Consider the following 14,843-nt stretch of genomic DNA (forward strand, 5'->3'; position numbering starts at 1 on the left):
ACGATCAGGCCTTTTCTTCGCTCGGTCCCACAACATCCCCAGCCATGATGTTCTGGCTGTTAGACAGCTTCAGCACAATTTGAAATGTCTAATGGAGGCATGGACGGATTCGATTGGCTCCAGAGCTTTCTACCCGCCGATAATCAACCCGACCCCAATATCAACAATGAGGCTTATCAAACACACCCGGCGTTTCACGATGCGGAGGAGGTCGCTAAAGCGGCCTTTATTCACCAGCAGACACAGAGATCATATTCCTTTATGAGGTCAACCAATGCTGGGACGAATCGTGCCCTGAATCCTCCTCAGGCGTACTCGTATGCCTCGGGTGCACAGTACGGAGGAAACACACACCAGCAAAACAGCAATATTCAATCCGACAGTCCTCCTTCTAGCCACTCCGCATACCCAACAGATCGTTCTCACAATTCAAATCACCCACCAAATCCCCCCGCTCCGTCCCAACAGCAGCACTTGGCTACTCAGGCACATCAGGATGCATATGGCCATGGTCAAACTCACATGGGTCCCGCTGGCCCCCGACAGAGGCCTTCCGGCTCTATGCCAAACTCCTCGGCCCATCAAAGCACCCATAGGATCTACGAAACTACAAGACCGACAGTCCCTGCACAGGGAATGAACCAACCCATGGCACGGGCTGTGCCCACAGATGAAAACCCGTATCAAAGGTTCTCGTCAAACCCAAAACAGAATTCCCATGTGTCGTCCCAAACGCACATGCCACAAAGGATGATGACACAAGTTCAAAGAACACACACGGAAAGTCCTTCTTACAGCTACTCTACAATGCCACCCCACAATCCTCAGCAACCACCTCACTCCACTGCAGCACAAGGAACCAGCCCGAGGCCTCCAGTTCAAAGGACACATTCAGCGGCAGTGCCCCCAGAATCTCAGAGACCATACCAAAGCCACTCGACGACCCCAGCTCAGAATACCCAGCAGATATCTTGGTCAGCTGCAGCAGCGCAGAGACAGTGGCCGGGGCCCCCAGTTCGAAGGACACATACACCGGTGGCAAGGCCCCAAGCATCGCAGAGCCCATATCAAAGTCATTCCACGACCCCAACCCAGGTCCGAAGACAATCTCATCCGAATGCACCGCCAAGCCCCCATTCGATGGACACTGCGCCTCTGGTCTCCGAGACCTGCCAGTCGACCACACCAGCCACAATCAATCGAGAGGCTTCCAACCCTACAACACAGAATCCGGCTACCAATTCTGACACTTCAAACCCAATGCCATCTGAGTCTTCATTCCACAATCAAGATCATGTGCAATCAGCGTTGCCAGCAGCGCCTGATAGGGTCCATAGCCCTGCGATACCACAGCCTGTCTCAACCCGCAGTCCTTCTGTCTCTATTATCTCTGCTCCTGCATCTGCCCCTCCTGCACCCCCTGCACAGACAGCTACTGTCCCACCTCAGTTAGACAAGGCCTGGAGTCAGGAGAAACACGGTAATCAGGGCAAAGCAGCACCTACCTCATGCCAGTCGCCATATCAGACAAACCAGCAGCCTCCGATATCCCGGCCAAATGAGCAGAGTACACCAGCGGTATCCTCGGCCTTTGCGTCAACCATACCCCCCGCGGTCTCGCACCCGGGGCCCTCTGATAACTCTTCGCGTACCTCAGGACCTCGATTGGGTACCTGCTCTCACTCGGCCGTGGCCAAACCACCTGCTGTGGACAATACTCGGTCGCGGGGGTACCCGCTGCCCGGACCACTGCCGCATCAGAAAAAGCGGTGGGTTCCAGCCGGAGAGCATTATAGTAATTCTATGCCACCCGCAAAGATGCGACTATTGGACAGTGGCAAGAGACAAACAATAACTCCCCCAAACGACCCTTCAGCGGGTAGTTCAGTACCAGGGGCCCAAGTTCCTATGGAAAATGCTCGGCCTCGAGGCACCGGTAGAATTCTTAAAAACCGTGGCGACCTTGTCCAGCAGATAAACCCGAGCGATGCACTACTCAAAAAATCCTATGATCCTACCACGATCGCGCGGGATGTACTGATTGCTGCGGGAAGGCACCCGAAGGAAAAGCATCTAAATCATCATCTTGATCCATTACGCCGTAATTTTACCAGAATTGATTACTGTGCAGACCTGGCAACGTTTCGTTGGGACCTGGTGGACGCCGAGCAGCCTGAACCTCAAGTGGACCGCACGCCTCCGGTTCCCGCACCCCAAATACCTCGACCAATTCCTCACCCTCAGTGGCAATCACTTCCACGTGACCCCGCTTCCACAGTAAATCACGTGACGACATGTGATCACGCTCCCATACCAACGCGTCACACACCGCCAAATCGCCAAGTCGCATTGCCAGAAAGGATCGACGCGCGCGCCCCGCCTGGTGGTTTGAGCCCTTGGGGTACTTTACCTTTCAAGCCTCCGACTTATCATTCTCCCCACCATATTCTTTCTTCAAACTTGCCTTCTGGACTTCCCAGGGTCGAAGCTGTACCTGCATCGCCGAAGTTCTCATCCAACAAATCCGCCCCCTTACCAACTCCCCCTCCCCCTCCCCCCTCCCCCACCGCCGCAACCGCACCCGCAGCCCGAACACCGACGACGCTCGACGACGAACAGTGCAGCCACACCAAAACCCTTGCCTGCTACGAAACAAGTGACCCCCAAGTCTACAACAAAGCCTAAACCTCAAGGGCAGACGGTCAAGAGCCAGTCTGACTCTGGTCGGACCGAATCCCCCGAGGCAAGGCGTCTTCCCCAGCCACAAGTTGTCATTCCACTGTCACCCGCCAAGATGCCCACGAAGAGACGACCAGGGCGACCCTCGAAGAGCGTCGCGAGCAACATTGAAGTTGCCATTCACCGTGAGCAGCCTGTTGATTATCAAATCTTCCCATGCAAATGGGAGGGGTGCGCTGCCCAACTTCACAACATTGATTCGGTCCGAGCCCACGTGATAAAAGTGCATATACCGCATTCTCTTGTTTGCAAATGGGACGACTGCGGCAATAAGACGCCAATGGCTGCAGCAGATATGTTTCAGCATTTGGCGACCGAGCACATTTCTAAAATTGCTTGGGAGCTTGGGGATGGTCCGACGGTGCCAGTAACTGGTGAGAATCATAACTAGCTTGCGCTTGACGCTCCTCCAAGAGCTGATCTACACGAAGTTTGTTTTTGATCTGAAGAAAATGTCTAATCGGATGAACGTTCTAGCGGAAAACAACCCGAACCACCCTTCCGTTCTGGGTGACCGAAGTGCCCGCAAAGGGACCATGGTCTTGCCGGTCGATGAGCATCAGGTCAAGGCCTTCAGCAAGGCCCATGGTAAGTCGACCGAGAAGACGAAGGCCCAAGCCCTGATCGAAGCTGGTCGACACTGGAAGCAGCAGATTGGACCTGAGATGGACTGGAGTGACCGTCGTCTGTCGACACCAGCTCGGCAGCGCAGGGTACACACTGGGGAAATGGCATTTGTGGGGGAGAGTTGATGTGTCGGATCGACTTTCGTGATACTTACGACAACGGGTTGAGATGGGCCCAAATCTTCATTTATTTTCCTTTTTTTTTTTTGCCCTTCTTGGGATTCGGTTCATTGCATGGCGAGCAGCTTACGTGGCGAGCGGCTTGCATGGGAACTGGCATTGAAAGCATATCATAATCTGCCATCCTGGCATGGCTCACAATATTTTGCAGCTGGATTGCACCTGGATGACACCTTCAGAGGTTCTACATTATCTACGGGATCGAGATCTATACGGTGAATTCCCGGGAACCCACACAGTTTCAAGTTACTCAAAGGGCATTGATGAATCAAGCCATGAGATTGGCAATGATTGCCTTTCTCTCCAACTGAATGGACGGTAGTGTACAATTGGCTTGTGCCAGAACCGCTGGAAAAAGTAAAATCAAATGATGTAGGCACTGGTATCTTGGTTCCGCGGATTCTTGTATTCCTCCTCTCCCTCGAGTCGCAAATCAGATTTAATTCCCCTTCCTTGAAGCCGACACCTTGTCTGTGGACACGGCTGGCACAGCACCCTCGGCCTTAATCTGACTTGCTGATTCGGCAGACTCTGGTTCCTCCTCGCTGGCATTGACATCGAGGAAGTGGTATAGGACAATCATCATCATGGCGCAGGAGCCAAGGAAGATGGCGAGGCGGTAGAGGTCGTCGTCGGAGATCATTGCGAAAGGAGGCCACGGAGGAGCAATATAGATGGTCACGGAGGAAACCAGGAGACAGAACGACAACAGAGGAGCGTTTAAGGGATGGGCGATATAATCGGAGAAGACACGTCGGCCAGTAGTTCGACTGACACTACACGGTGTTGTGTAATTGCGGGTGTCTCAAAAGCAGGAATTGGGGATTTCTCTCTTCAAAGAGGATTCAAATGTTTGAAAGAATAGAGGAACCTTGGAAGAGAGTCAAGGTCAAGTCAAGGTCAAGACCTCAAGAGATGTGATGTAGTTGATAAGGTGGTGAGAGCTAATCGGGTAAGTAATGTCGGTAATGTCAGTAATGTCAGTACGACCGTGTAAAGTATTAGTAAACTTGCATCGTGACTCGGTACTTTCGCACTTTAGTACTTTTGTACCATTTTACCTCTTTGTTCAAGAACATTTGAATATTCTTATTGACCTCTCTAGGAATATATACACTCTTCCCTAAGAGAGACGCGCCCTTCAACAAGTGCTCCCCCTTAAGTGCGTATTGCGGATTACCACCCGGGCCGGAGCACTGGAACGTTGGAACATCTTCAATCCTCCCCCCCTCTTCTCTTCCCCTCTACTCGTCTTGCTCAGTCAATTCTACTTTATCGCCTTAGCCATTTCCTATATGCATCTTCCTTCACTATGACCGAATTACAGGCTACTTCTGGGTCCAAACCGGGCCCTGCGTTACTGGCGTGTCTTCAGTGCCGTCACAAACATCTCAAATGCGACAGTAGGACTCCCGTCTGCAGCCGCTGTGAACAGACCGGATCAGCTTGCGAATATACCAAGTCTCGGAGAGGTTACAAGGGCCCCTCGAAAAAGCGCCGGGCTAACTCGCCGGATTACCTGCCCATGGATCCCAACCCGGTAGGCATGCTCGATATCCCCGTGGATTGGACCTTGCAGGCTGGCTTCACTTATGCACCAACGATACCATTGCCCTCCTCCGCGTCGACTAGTCCTGGACTGCAGGGTCTTTCAACGCCAATTGCTCCAAACGCTCGCCCAATCAGCGGACCGTTGACTCCGGACTCTTCCTCTGCCGCCGGCGGGGATGGCTACCTACTCGATATCTACTATAACTATTTCCACGCCGCCCATCCAATCCTGCCACCTCACCGGCTCCTATATCGCACTGTATTCCCCGCATACCTGGAGCAGGTGATGAAGTTCATCGGTGCCCACTTCACTCCTGCTGCCTCGAGTGACACCTACCGGCCTACGGTTGTCGCAATGGTCCAAGAACAAAGTTTGTCGGTGGAAAAGGTGCAAGCGCTGCTTCTGCTGGCGATTGTCCTTCACTCAGACAATGAGCGCGGCGAGGCCGGCGTTTGTCTCGCCGCTGCAGTAGATTCAGCCTTTGAGCTTGGCATGCATCAAGGGACGTTCGCAATCATTGTAGGCAATGGGGATCCAATCCGCGAAGAGTCTCTGCGGCGCACCTGGTGGGAGCTCTTCATAATCGAGGGTCTCATGACTGCTCTCGGTGTGCAGCGCGAATACCGAACCAACCAAGTACCGCTCGAGGTCCCTCTTCCATGCGAGGAGCGGATTTATTATGACGCCCTGCCACCGCCACCGTCCCCGACCATTGCGCAATTTGACGAACGCGTGTTCGCGGACGAAGAGCGTGACTTCTCTTCATACTGTTATCGTATTGAATCCATACGGATTCTCGGTCGTGTGGTGGCGATGCAAGATATGACCGAAGGCCAGCAGGACCATGTGGAAGCTCTTGATGCACGCATTGGTAGTTGGGGCCATCACTTGCCAGAGTCCAAGGAAGAGCTCCTGCGGCCTGACGGGAGCGTGGATGAGATCATGTTCCAGGCGACTATGATCTTGAACGGCGCAGCCATCTACCTCAACTTCCCGCGGTCTGATCTTCTTTCATCTCCCGCCGTTGCTGCGGAAGTCATCTGTGGCCACCATGGCCCGATCAGTGTGCCTGCATTCTCCCACAATGAGCATGCCATGAAGGCCGCCAAGGCCGCCCGAGAGTTGTCCCGCCTTGCTGCCTTCCGTCTGCCCGTTATCAAGCACACCCCATTTTTCATCTGCGCACTCACCCTGAGCTCCATTGTGCAACTGGCCACCTGCTCTGTCAAAGCCGGTCAAATGCCAGACCCCAGCCGCGACCGTCTGGCGTTGACGATCGGTGTCTTCAAGTCGTTGGCTCGCACCTGGGCCATTTCCCAGTCGATCATGCGGCAGATCAAAGCGGTTGCACGGGATGTGATGGATCTGGGGCTGCGTCCGACAATGGACTCGCTGGATCTGAACACGGTGTTGGATAACAGTCAGTTCTGGGTGGATCAGGGCCCGAGCTGAGGAAAGAAGATATGACTGCCTCTCGTGACCTTTCCGACTCAACGCCTCACATCGTCTCTGATATTCGCGACTTCTCAACAGTCGTTGAATCAAGTCGAGATCCTCCGAGCCCAGCATGCTCACCGACCTTTGATCGACCTGCTGGCGTGTTCACCGCCCCACTAACCCCCCTTGCAGGGCTCTGGCCCCCGTTGGGGCTGAGCAGACCCAAGTCCGGAGTATAATAGTATAAATCTGTGTCCGATTCGCCGATTCTTGACCGGGATACCCGGCGGGAAATGCATTTTCCACCGGTACCTGGCTTTGTATATATCAAACAGACCATTGATTTGTCTCTTTACCTTTATAGGCTTGTAAAGGTAGTTCCTAACTGAGACCAGGGCTTCATCTCTGTTTCTCTATAGCGGGATGAATTTGCAGAACCCAGAGTACGTAGATTGTTACCATTGCCTGATTGGCTGCATGGCTCGTGTTCATTATGAGCTGATACAAAGACCCCGAACAGGACCGATTTCCTGTTTGGTCTCTCTTCTTTGATGAAGCAAGAGGCCGGCTATCTACAACAGACAGGCTTAAATCTATCTCTGCAGATGAACAGCATTACCCATTGAAATATGGAATATATAGGAAATATCAACAGAATTCACATTCTCCTTCCTATCTAGAATTTACCCCAAACAAAACCAGGACTATCTGTACTCACGGAGATACTTCAACCGCTTAACAGCAAGAGAAAAGTCCTCATCAGTAGTGATAGTAGTCGCACGTCTACCACCAGGAATAGCAGCCATCATTTCCTTAGCCTGCTGCAACTCCGAATTCAGAATTTCCTTGAGATCGAAGTGCTCATGGTCAATCTTACGTGTTTGCAGCGTACCTAAATTGAAACCGAATTAGTCAACGATGGTTATTACAGGCAGAGCGCGTAGTCTTACGATCGATTTTGGCAAGGTGCTTATTGGCCTCGACGATTGAACCCCAGAGGGCACAGACTTCGGCCGTTTTTCCAAAGGTGTCGTTGCGGATCCAGCCTAGAAGACCGTTGAGGAGGTCGGCCTCTAGTTGTTTGTTAGTTCTGATGGACTAGAGCATAGAGGGTTGGACGGAAATAGAAGATATGATTACCTTTGGACTCCCTGGATAGCCGGTAGAGGGCGGGGATTTTGGCTGCCATGCGCTCGTAATTCATTTTGGCGAGACGGAGATGGGGTCAAAGGGAATGGGTAGAAGAGATAGAAGAGAAAGGATGTTATATAGACCAAAGGAACATAACGTTTGGCTTAGAGTCATTGAATATTTGGATTATCCAGTCAATTCTAGAGAAAGTAGGGCTTGGGACTGAAAAACAAAGCGCCCAAGTGGAAGTATACAGGGTCTATTTTGAGAACAAAGAATTTGACCCCAGAACGTTTCACATCCCTCCAAATTCCTCTTTCATATCAACGCCGAATTATTTGACTTCGCAGAGCCCTGGAAATATGTGAGGACAAAGAAAAGTCCTGTCAGCCTGGCTGGTTGGGATAGACCGGGGAAGAACAAAGAAAACGAAGAGCGAAAAAGAAAAAGCGAAGGAATCCCCTCTTCTTCAACACCCGATATCTTCTAAATCATTCCTCCTAGTAGTATTGCTCGAAATGGCAAACGATCCTCCCCCAGATTTCGTGAATCGCATGGAAAAGGTCCCAGCACCGTATCTAAGCGAACAATATGGCTACAGCAAAGACGGTAAGCCAATAACCCGGAATCACTCAAAGACAAGAAGCTGACAGATATAACAGGACTGTCTTGCGCGATGGTCGCATGGATGCTGGACATTAATGTCAGAGCAACAATCAAGAAGCGCGAGTTCCAACGCACGTATCAGCGAATGTGCCTTTACATCAAGCATATGGAGCGTATGTTTGTTAGACCTTGAGAAGCCGGAGAATGAACACTGATATCAGAACCTAGGCATCATGGACCAATCCAACATCAAATATGATGGCTACAGCGGCACCGAAGATGGCCGAAGAATAAAAGCAGCCCGGGATACCTTCAAGCCTCAGATGAAGGCTAGATTCATACCGACAGCACCGTATCCTATCACAGCGCCTATCAGCTCTGATGGCGAGCTCTGCAGGAGTGTCTCGGATGCGCAGACTTTTGAATACAAGCTTCACCAGTTGGAGATCCTTCGGTATATGGAGAGGGTCGATGGCCCGGCATTGGCTGATTTCGAGACGAGTACGAGGAAGCCCAGACCTGAGACGGGATAACTGAATGGCCATGCTGGAACAGACCATTGGTGATCTTTGGTTTGAATAGTTGAGGTGGTTTGGTCAATGCTTCCCTTTCGGTGCGTTTTCTTGGAGATATGAGGTTTGTCGTTGGTAGTAATGCCGGCTGTTCTGCTTTTGAAATTTCCCATGGGGTTTAGTTTATTCGCAACAATGAAAGAAATGATTCAAATTAGCTTGTTCACCCTTGGTATTATTGTAGGATCGAAATTCGTATGATAAATTAAAAGCACTGGAGCGAGGCATGTTAAGACATTTCAGGCCGTAGGATCCATAATAATGCACAAGAGTAATAATAATCGAAAAAGACTTTGATTTCTTTCAAACAGGACTAACAGTGCTGCCGCCCAATATAAAATCCAGGGGTATCTCAAATGCTGGGTGTATGAGACGGGCAACAAGAACATCGCTATGTCAACAACTCTCGCAAACAAAGGAATAATGAGGGAAATTAGCGCCAGGCAATGAAAAGAAAAAGGAACAGAACAGAAAAGCCAAAACTCCTTGCCTTATGCTCAGGTCGTATCGGCATTGCATGAAAAATGTAGAAGAAAATGAATCTAAGGCTATGACGAGAAATCCCGCAGAGGATCTAGGCACCTGCACCGCTGCTCAATTCACGCATTTCTTGCAGGGCAACAGCACGACGTGCAACAACATCTTCGCGGCGGACCACATTGCGCAGTGCTTCACTGGCTTGAATCAGGCCATCAATGCTGATCGCGTGGTTGGTCATTTGGTGGTTGATGTATGTATAGAGTGCCGCCGGCGTCGAGCAGGTCGTCAACAATTGCTGCTCGTTGAGCTTAAGCAGTGCGAGAGCAACTTGGAACAGGAATGTGCTTCCGCCCCCGCTGCCAGAGGCAATTTCGGCAGCCTTGGCGGTCTTGTCACTGCTCTCCTTAGTACCAGAGGCATTTGACCCGGAGCTGTTGACTGCGCTGGTCACATTGAGACATAGAACCACGTCCCATACGCGATACAAGGCCTCCGCGGAGAGACAGTCTGTAAAGACAGAGAGGAACCATTGAAATGTGAGTGCCTCTAGTTCAATGCCCAGTTCCTCTAAGTGAGCGGAGAGCTTGGGAAGCAGCTCTGAGATATACTGTCGCAAGACTACCTGATCGGCACGGGAGGCGAGCAAGCCATGATCGTAGTAGTGCTGGGGCAGAATAATCTCGATCATCGAGGTAAGAATCCAAAAGGCGTCCTCGGCGGTCGGCATGATGAGCAGCAAAGACGCTGCGATGAGGTTCATGCCCTGACAGTAACCTACTTCTGGGTTACGGCGCGAGTACGCAAGTAGAACCTCTTTCAACTTGCTGACACCAGGCCCTTTGCGGAAGAAGACATTATCGGTAAGGGTGCGGCGTATATCCATGTCAATTTGTGCGACGACGGAAGGGTCGGGGTCCGATCCACCAACGCCATGCACAAGATCATCATAGTAGCCAGGAATTCGCATTGCCGAAGCCCCGCTGCATTCCGACCAAGTTTTGGCGCGAAGAGCAACTGGGATGCCGCCGAGTACGAGCAGGCGGAATTCTCGCCACTTCGCTCGGCCAACCTTGCCTTTGTTGCCCAGACCTGCGATGCCTACAACTTCGCCGTCGGCGAGTGAGACTTCTGGTGTGTCAACGGCAGCAAGAGAACGATCGGAGGTTGCTGCAGCGGCAGCCGCTTCGCCCTCCTTTCGGCGTTCAGCACGCACTTTACGAAGGAACTCGTTCCATCTGACGGTTCGATCGCGTTGCAAGGTGTCGTGGAGATCGGTCAACTGTTCCAACAATAGTTTTACGGGCTCCATCTCTGCGACCGTGAATCTGGAGGCTGTGTCTTTGAGCTGATCCGAGGACAAGCCAGCGAATTCGGGGCTGTCGGCCGTGATTGCCGACGTAGACGCCGATGGTTGTGCGCTGGACCCGACAGCCAACGCCCCGTCTTTGTCATATGAAACAGAGGAGCGATTTTCTCCTGCAGTAGTCAAAGAGACAATCGGGCCCGCAGAGGGTGTGTGGGACAAGAGCTCTGTGGGACGGGACGGCATCCTCAGATAGTCCTGCCAGCGACGGATGGAAACAGCTCCGCTGTCAGGGTCATCTGGCGAGTCAGGCAGAGAACGCGAGGCCTCGGAAGGCCCCTGCCGAAGTTTTGTAATTTCGGGGTCATCCTCATGATCTGACGCATCGGTCCGAAGAGAGCCGAGAGTCTCGCTTATACTCAAACGGTGATTGCTGCTCTTGGCAGTATTGGCTTCCCTCTGGCGCTTCTTTCTATGTTGATCATAGATGAAACCGAACCGGTCGGTGAGGAACTCACCCGGTTGGGAATTGTTGTAAATAGGCGTGAGCGTCGGAGGCTTCGACTCCATGGGCAAAATCGCGTCCATCTCGACGGGTCCAAGATTTGTGGAGCCTCTATCGGCAGTCTCCGACGTTGCGCCCTGGGACACGCTGCCAGCTGCCGGCCTTCGCGACGCAGGAGGGTTCATTTTCCCCTGAACGCTCGATCCACTGGCAGATCGTCCAGTAGTAGACGTACCGACGTTGCTGTTGATCTTCTTCAGTGCAGCCACTGCCGACATTGAGCCCTTAGAGTTGCCAGACAGTGTAGACGAAGCACTTTTGTCTCCGTCCTGTCTTTTGTGTTGGGGTTTCTTATGGATAGACTCAGCATCACTTGCATCTCTGCTCGACTGGGGATTGCCAGCAAATAGCTTGACAGTCCAAGAGCCGAGAGATCGTGAAGATTTGCGAGAATGAATGCTTGCATCGTCGCCATTTGCGGACGTGCTAGCAATCCGCTTCGCCGGTCCGTTTCGTGCTGGGCCATCCGGGGGCTGGAATAGCTGCTCATCAAGCGCTTTGCGTCGCATTGCAGGATTGCTGGGCACGCGGGGACGCTCGGTCTCTTCTTCTCCATGTTCACCAACATCACTCATAATGCTACTGGCGCGACTGGTTTTCCGGCTTGTATTGGTCGAGCCAAAAATGTACTCCTGCCAGCCCCGAACCGAGCTCTGACGCTTCCGGTTGTCAGTGGCTCCGCTGCCTCGGGGATCATTGTCTAACCGCTGGGCACGAATCGTGGCCTGCGTCTCTGCAGACTCATCATGAGGACGAGAGCCAACGGTGTCTTCCATAGCTTGAGACATCAACCCATTCAGGCCGGAATAGGTTTGACCAGCATGATCGCTACTATGAGTGCTTTCCGCATCCGAGGCACGATCGCCCGGCGGGTTCTCCAACTGATATAGACGACGTTCAATGTCCTGGTTGGACACAGATACGTCTCGTAGCATTCTCTTCAGCTCTCGCTCCCTTGCATCGGCGCGTTGGCGGAGGGCCGAGATCTCAGCATCCCGTTGAGCGAGATCGCGAGCGAACTGTCTCACCATCTTCACGGCTCCTGTTCCAGCAATTAGCCGCTCAATGTGCGCATCATCGGCTAAATGCAGCGCGCCTGGGATATCATGTGTAGGGACGGAGTCGGCGAAGAGAGCAGCTCGCCCTGATTTGTGCGACGGCCCAGTCGTCAGCTTTGCTAGCGTGGCCTTCCGCCCACGGGTAGTCCCACCACCATTTGATTCCTCCCCGTCTTCTCCGGATAATAATGTATTCGTCAGGCCACGGGCGAGGGTCGGCGATTTGTCTGGCGGCGAAAGCGAGGGGAATGAGGTCAAATCAGTTGTTGTGTTGGAGGAGCCTGAATGGCGTTTTTGCATTTTGGCGCGAGCGACTTTAGCATTTCGACTTCTGCTCGAGGCGCTTGACGCTTGGGACGAAGAACGCCGCTGGGAGTGGATGTCGGAATCTGCCATGACTCAACAACCGGGCAATGGCATGAACAGTGGAATCGTTGATTAATGGCTTCATGAAGGCTTTTCTTAGGGCTTTCGGATCTGGGCAAATTGGAAATGATGTCCGGGCTAACGAGACAAATAATCAACTAGCTTACGTAGCTTCTGATACTTGGCTCGTCTTGTCGCGCGTACTTGGCGATACTTGCTGTCGTGATCCGTGGATGGAATGAAGGGAGATCGACCGTGATTTTCAGGGCGGGTACGGATTCAACCCTAGATACCCTATTTTAAGACCAACAAAAGCATGAGGAAACAAAGAGCACAGATTTGTCTTGTTCTGAAACCCACAAAGACAGCTTTGATACCCTACGGCACATGACGTGACCGGACATGTGTCATGTGACCCAATGCTTATGTTCTCTGACACGTGACTATCATGTCATGCTGGTCCCTACGCCCTAACGTAGTCCTGGAGCCTCGGCTCTCCGCATAACCGACATAGTGGGGAAAGCTGATGAGCTGTTATAACTACAAAGCCGCCGCAATTGAGGGCGGTTCTTCTTGAGCTGACAATTCGTTTTTCAATTGACTGCTCTTTAAGATTACCGAGATTATAAAAATTATGTCTGCAGCGGCAAAGCAACGTCTTCAGGCCCTGAGCAAGCAGCTCGTTGAGGGCATTCCCTCCGAGGGCACGTTCGAGGATATCCCCAAGATCCGTCATGTTGCCCCTGATTCAGCAGGACCGTAAGTAGCCTTAATTTTATAGCACTATTCTGTTTTTTTTTTCCAGCTTCTAGCGTTGCATACATTGCAAGCTTAGGTGCATATCTAACACTTGAATATACAGCCGGGCGAAGGACAAGGTAGTAATCGTGACCGGTAAGCACTATTCCCGACGCCATCCTAAAGCACTATACCAATTAAGTTCCAGGCGCAAACTCTCCAAATGGAATTGGCCGCGCCAGTGCGCACCAATTCGCCAACAATGGCGCAAAAGCAGTCTACATCTGCGATTTCAGCGACACCCACCTTGCAACGCACAAGCGGGAGATGGAATCGCTCTACCCAAACGTAGACGTGCACGTGCGGACATTTGACGCAGCGGACGAAAAAGCTCTGACAGGAGTCATCGACGAAGCAGTCAGCAAGTACGGCCGACTCGACATCTTCTTCGCAAACGCAGGCGTAGTAGGCCAACCGAAGCTATTCACCGAGATCGACGGCGACGGATTCCTAAACACGATGCGAGTAAATGCTCTCGGGTACGTACATTCTCGTGAAACAAAGCAAACGCAATTGTCCCCGATGCAAATCGAACTAACCAACCCGGATAAACAGCGTCTTCCTAGCAGCCAAACACGCCGCCCCAGCAATGAAGATAACCTCAGCCTCAAAGCCGTACCCCAGCGGCTCTATCATCGGCACGGCGTCTGTGGCAGGTCTCCGCTCCAACGCCGGCTCAACTGATTACTCCGCCTCAAAAGCGGCAGTCGTGTCGATCGCGCAGACGGTCTCGTACCAGCTTGCTGGGTCGGGTATCCGCATTAACGCGATCTGTCCCGGGCTGATTGAGACGGGGATGACGCAGACTGTATTTGACCGGGCGCGGGAGCGCGGCACGGAGCGCAAGGTCGGGCAATTGAACCCGTTGCAGCGGGGTGCTGTTGCTGATGAGGTTGCGCGTGTTGCGCTGTTCCTTGGTAGTGATGAGAGTAGCTATGTTAATGGACAGGCTTGGGCGGTTTGTGGTGGTTTGAGTGCTGGACATCCTGTTGTGCCGGGGAAATTGGCTTGAAATGGGATCCTAGGCATTGGGTTCCATATGAGTGATGTACATAGTTCATGATTAGCATATGAATCCTACGAGGATTTGACTTACATGACTCCATACGCATTTTTGAAGTCGCTTAGCTACGGATGGGTGTTCCTTGTGGGAATTTTAGAAAAGTTCAAATTCACAGAATTCATTTTAGTGAGGGAGCTATATAAACCCTTGTAGATCGGATCAATCCAGATCAAGGAGTGTAGATAAATAAGAAATATAATCCGCAGACAGTACGGATGGGGGGTGCAGAGTGGAGGGCTCTTCGAGATGAGCGCAAATCAAACAAATCAAGCCGTTCCATCCCAGACGGCACGACATATAATAAACGAATTCCTCGGGGGAATAACAGGGCAAAATGAAAAAGAAAAACGAGAGAAGACAAGTCCCA

The 14,843-nt window shown here is 52.0% G+C and overlaps 7 protein-coding genes across 7 annotated transcripts; 4 read left to right on the forward strand and 3 right to left on the reverse strand.

Annotated features, from left to right (window-relative positions):
• Positions 1 to 84: 84 nt before the first annotated feature.
• Positions 85 to 3,491, forward strand: N7519_005062 (putative C2H2 finger domain protein; the record flags this gene model as incomplete). The annotated part of the gene is made up of 3 exons (XM_057291838.1): positions 85 to 2,401; positions 2,481 to 3,113; positions 3,154 to 3,491. The coding sequence occupies 3 exons, from the start codon at positions 85 to 87 to the stop codon at positions 3,489 to 3,491; spliced, it is 3,288 nt and encodes a 1,095-aa protein (XP_057146649.1).
• Positions 3,492 to 3,984: 493 nt separating this feature from the next.
• N7519_005063 (dolichyl-diphosphooligosaccharide--protein glycosyltransferase subunit 4) lies at positions 3,985 to 4,188 on the reverse strand (the record flags this gene model as incomplete). Its single annotated transcript, XM_057291839.1, has 1 exon — positions 3,985 to 4,188. One exon carries the CDS (start codon positions 4,186 to 4,188, stop codon positions 3,985 to 3,987), a length of 204 nt encoding a protein of 67 aa, XP_057146650.1.
• Positions 4,189 to 4,857: 669 nt separating this feature from the next.
• N7519_005064 (Zn(II)2Cys6 transcription factor) lies at positions 4,858 to 6,549 on the forward strand (the record flags this gene model as incomplete). The annotated part of the gene is made up of 1 exon (XM_057291840.1): positions 4,858 to 6,549. The coding sequence occupies one exon, from the start codon at positions 4,858 to 4,860 to the stop codon at positions 6,547 to 6,549; it is 1,692 nt and encodes a 563-aa protein (XP_057146651.1).
• Positions 6,550 to 7,238: 689 nt separating this feature from the next.
• Positions 7,239 to 7,738, reverse strand: N7519_005065 (uncharacterized protein; the record flags this gene model as incomplete). The annotated part of the gene is made up of 3 exons (XM_057291841.1): positions 7,239 to 7,426; positions 7,485 to 7,607; positions 7,675 to 7,738. 3 exons carry the CDS (start codon positions 7,736 to 7,738, stop codon positions 7,239 to 7,241), a joined length of 375 nt encoding a protein of 124 aa, XP_057146652.1.
• Positions 7,739 to 8,183: 445 nt separating this feature from the next.
• N7519_005066 (uncharacterized protein) lies at positions 8,184 to 8,804 on the forward strand (the record flags this gene model as incomplete). Its single annotated transcript, XM_057291842.1, has 3 exons — positions 8,184 to 8,274; positions 8,328 to 8,444; positions 8,500 to 8,804. The coding sequence occupies 3 exons, from the start codon at positions 8,184 to 8,186 to the stop codon at positions 8,802 to 8,804; spliced, it is 513 nt and encodes a 170-aa protein (XP_057146653.1).
• Positions 8,805 to 9,417: 613 nt separating this feature from the next.
• N7519_005067 (TBC domain-containing protein) lies at positions 9,418 to 12,645 on the reverse strand (the record flags this gene model as incomplete). The annotated part of the gene is made up of 1 exon (XM_057291843.1): positions 9,418 to 12,645. The coding sequence occupies one exon, from the start codon at positions 12,643 to 12,645 to the stop codon at positions 9,418 to 9,420; it is 3,228 nt and encodes a 1,075-aa protein (XP_057146654.1).
• A 604-nt stretch (positions 12,646 to 13,249) lies between these two features.
• N7519_005068 (SDR family NAD(P)-dependent oxidoreductase) lies at positions 13,250 to 14,425 on the forward strand (the record flags this gene model as incomplete). Its single annotated transcript, XM_057291844.1, has 4 exons — positions 13,250 to 13,374; positions 13,478 to 13,509; positions 13,562 to 13,892; positions 13,969 to 14,425. 4 exons carry the CDS (start codon positions 13,250 to 13,252, stop codon positions 14,423 to 14,425), a joined length of 945 nt encoding a protein of 314 aa, XP_057146655.1.
• Between the last annotated feature and the right edge of the window lie 418 nt (positions 14,426 to 14,843).

This window comes from Penicillium mononematosum (genome assembly GCF_028829835.1).
Source record: "Penicillium mononematosum strain IBT 11891 chromosome Unknown utg000003l:1.0-8172316.0:1.0-8177699.0, whole genome shotgun sequence".
Lineage (NCBI taxonomy): Eukaryota > Fungi > Ascomycota > Eurotiomycetes > Eurotiales > Aspergillaceae > Penicillium > Penicillium mononematosum.